Here is a 2,819-nt window from a genome sequence, read left to right as displayed (position 1 = left end):
ATTCAGTATCCGCATAAACCAGCTAATATCTATTAAACGACCCCGCCATAGCTCTATAGATCGAGTGAGCATTTCCTGTTCTGCTAAAGACAATAACTCCCCACGAAGATAGCGTTGGCTATAGGCATTGCCACTAAATAACTGATGCCAGTGTTCTACGACGTCACGATCACTCCAACGCTCTGCAGCGTCTTTATCGATAAATAAAACAACGTGGTAGTGATTATGCATCACCAACCACACTAACTACCTTGTCTCCGACGGCAAGGGTTTATTATTCATATCATCCCTATGCCAATCAAACCTTCAAAGTGCTACAGCGCGCTGGCGGGAAAGCTGGGCGGATCACCGTTGAATTGTCACCAGGCAAAACCTTAGTACTACCACTATGGATGTTACAACCCGAGGCGGCGCTGCTTCAGGTGGGACCTGCTATCGATATTCCTTTGCCTATCCTGTTGGAAATCGTTGATTTAGTCCGTGCCAATTGTTCTGCTGTAAAGCCGCTATGCGATGCTTTGGAGCACACCGATGGATCAACACAGCTTTCACTTTCACAACGATGAAGATCACCTACTACACCATGAGCTCGATCAGCAGCAACAACAGGCACTTATCGAGTTGATGACTTTAGTCATTATCACTGTTTTCCAAACACAGGAGAAATTGCATCATGATCAATCACAGCCTTCACAGCAGGATCAATACTGATCACCTGACCCGAAAAGCCATCGTCTATCTGCGTCAGTCGAGCTTAACTCAGGTCAAACACAATATCGAAAGCCAGCACCTGCAATACGCCTTAGCTGATCGCGCAACCGAGTTGGGTTTTAACCGGGTCGAAGTGATCGATAAAGACCTCGGTGCCAGTGCGTCATCGGGCTCGCGCGAACGCCCAGGATTTCAACAACTGTTGACCAGCGTGGCGCTTGGCGATGTTGGCATTATTCTAAGCCGTGAGCTCTCGCGTTTGTCCCGCACCGATAAAGACTGGTGCCACTTGATGGAGATATGCCAGCTCTTCAATACCCTGATCGGCGATGAGCAGACTGTGTACGATCCCAGTCAATTCGATGATCAGTTGGTGCTGGGTATCAAGGGCACGATCAGCGCCGCCGAACTCAATATATTGCGCTTGCGCCTGCAGCAAGGCAAAGAAGCCAAGGCTCGGCGTGGCGAACTGTTCACGACCGTCGCACCGGGCTTTATCCGCGATGGCGATGCGATCATTAAAGACCCGAATCGGCGCGTACAGGACGCCATGATGCTGATATTTAACAAATTCCAGGCACTCGGCAGTATCCGCCAGACCTATGGTTGGTTCATGGAGAACCAGATTGAACTGCCGGTGAATAAATCCATCGGCGGACAGATCCAACTGGTGTGGAAGCTACCGGCACAGACCTTTATTCCCAGCGTATTGCACAATCCCATTTATGCGGGCGCCTATGTCTATGGGCGTCGCCCCACCGAAAAGGTGCTGGAACAGGGAGAACTTAGAAAGCGACAAGCCGCGATTCTTCCGCACGATCAGGCAAAAGTCTTTATCCAGAATCACCATGAAGGGTATATTAGCTGGGCAAGCTATCTTCGGTTTCAGCGTATGATCGACAACAATGGTACGAACTTCCAGCCGGATGAATCTATCCTGGCTGTTCGGCAAGGGCATGGGTTGCTCACGGGTCTATTGCGCTGCGCGCGTTGTGGACACAAGCTCCAGGTGCGCTATTGGGGCAAGCAGGGGACGACACCGAGGTACTTGTGCCATGGTGACTATCAAAGCGCAGGACGCTACTGTATCGGCTTTGGCGGGATGGCGGCAGAGCAGAGAATCGCCGACGAAGTGCTCAAGCGCATCACGCCCGAAGGCGTCGCCGCGAGCCTGCGGGCAGTCGAGCAACTTGAGAGCCATCGCAGCGATCATCACATCGCATTGCAAAGACAATTACAACAAGTGGAATATGAAGCACAGCGGGCCTTCCTGCAATATGACCAGGCTGATCCCAGCAACCGTTTAGTCGTCGATACCCTGGAGCAACGCTGGAACGAAAAACTGGAAAAAGCCGAACAAGTCAAAAATACGCTCAATGCCGCACAGGTAGCACCACAAACGCTCACCGAACAGGGCAAACAATCGATACTTGCGCTCGGCCAAGACTTTGCCGATACCTGGCATCGAGCCGAAAGTCCGGTGGCGCTCAAAAAGAAAATCATAAGATGCTTGATCAAAGAAATCATCGTCGATATCGATAAAGAAAAGCAACTTTTGAGTTTTATCATTCACTGGCAAGGCGGCAGTCATACCGATTTGATTATCCCAAGGCCCCTGCCCGCCAACCAGGGGCACAAAACAAAAGCGGAAGATCTTGAGTTGATCCGAAAGATGGCGATAAGATATAACGATGCCGAAATCGCTATGGTGTTAAGCAGGTTGGGCAGGAAAACTGGCAAGGGCAAGCGCTGGAGTCAATCAAGTGTACGTACTATCCGAACAAAGCAGGGTATTAAAGCAGCGCCCAAACGAGAAGACGATGGCATCCTCAACCTGGTGCAAGCGAAAGGTTATTGTGGGGTCAGTGGCTCAACCATTATGCGATTAATCAACGCGAATATTTTACCCGCCGAACAGATCGCGCCTTACGCACCATACGAGATAAAACAATCCGATCTGGACATGGAACCGGTATTATCAATACTAAAGATACTCAAGAAAACCGGAAAATTAATCCTTACAGGGGGTGTTTCAGACAATCAATCAGAGCTGTTCGTTTAAAATCAATCACTTAACTACCAGGGGTATTTAGCTTATGTCTTTATTA

General features: G+C 49.7%; 1 protein-coding gene across 1 annotated transcript; it reads left to right on the top strand.

Moving 5' to 3' along the window:
• Positions 1-673: 673 nt before the first annotated feature.
• On the top strand, positions 674-2,572 carry LOC106820201 (uncharacterized protein y4bA/y4pH-like; the record flags this gene model as incomplete). The annotated part of the gene is made up of 1 exon (XM_014824741.1): positions 674-2,572. A coding segment is annotated over exon 1 (1,899 nt), but the record flags the coding sequence as incomplete, so codon positions are not given.
• Positions 2,573-2,819: the final 247 nt, after the last annotated feature.

Source organism: Priapulus caudatus, unplaced genomic scaffold (genome assembly GCF_000485595.1).
Source record: "Priapulus caudatus unplaced genomic scaffold, Priapulus_caudatus-5.0.1 Scaffold8348, whole genome shotgun sequence".
In the NCBI taxonomy this organism is placed as follows: Eukaryota; Metazoa; Priapulida; class Priapulimorpha; order Priapulimorphida; family Priapulidae; genus Priapulus; species Priapulus caudatus.
Note: the sequence above shows the minus strand (reverse complement) of the source record. Positions and strands in the feature narration are given on the sequence as shown.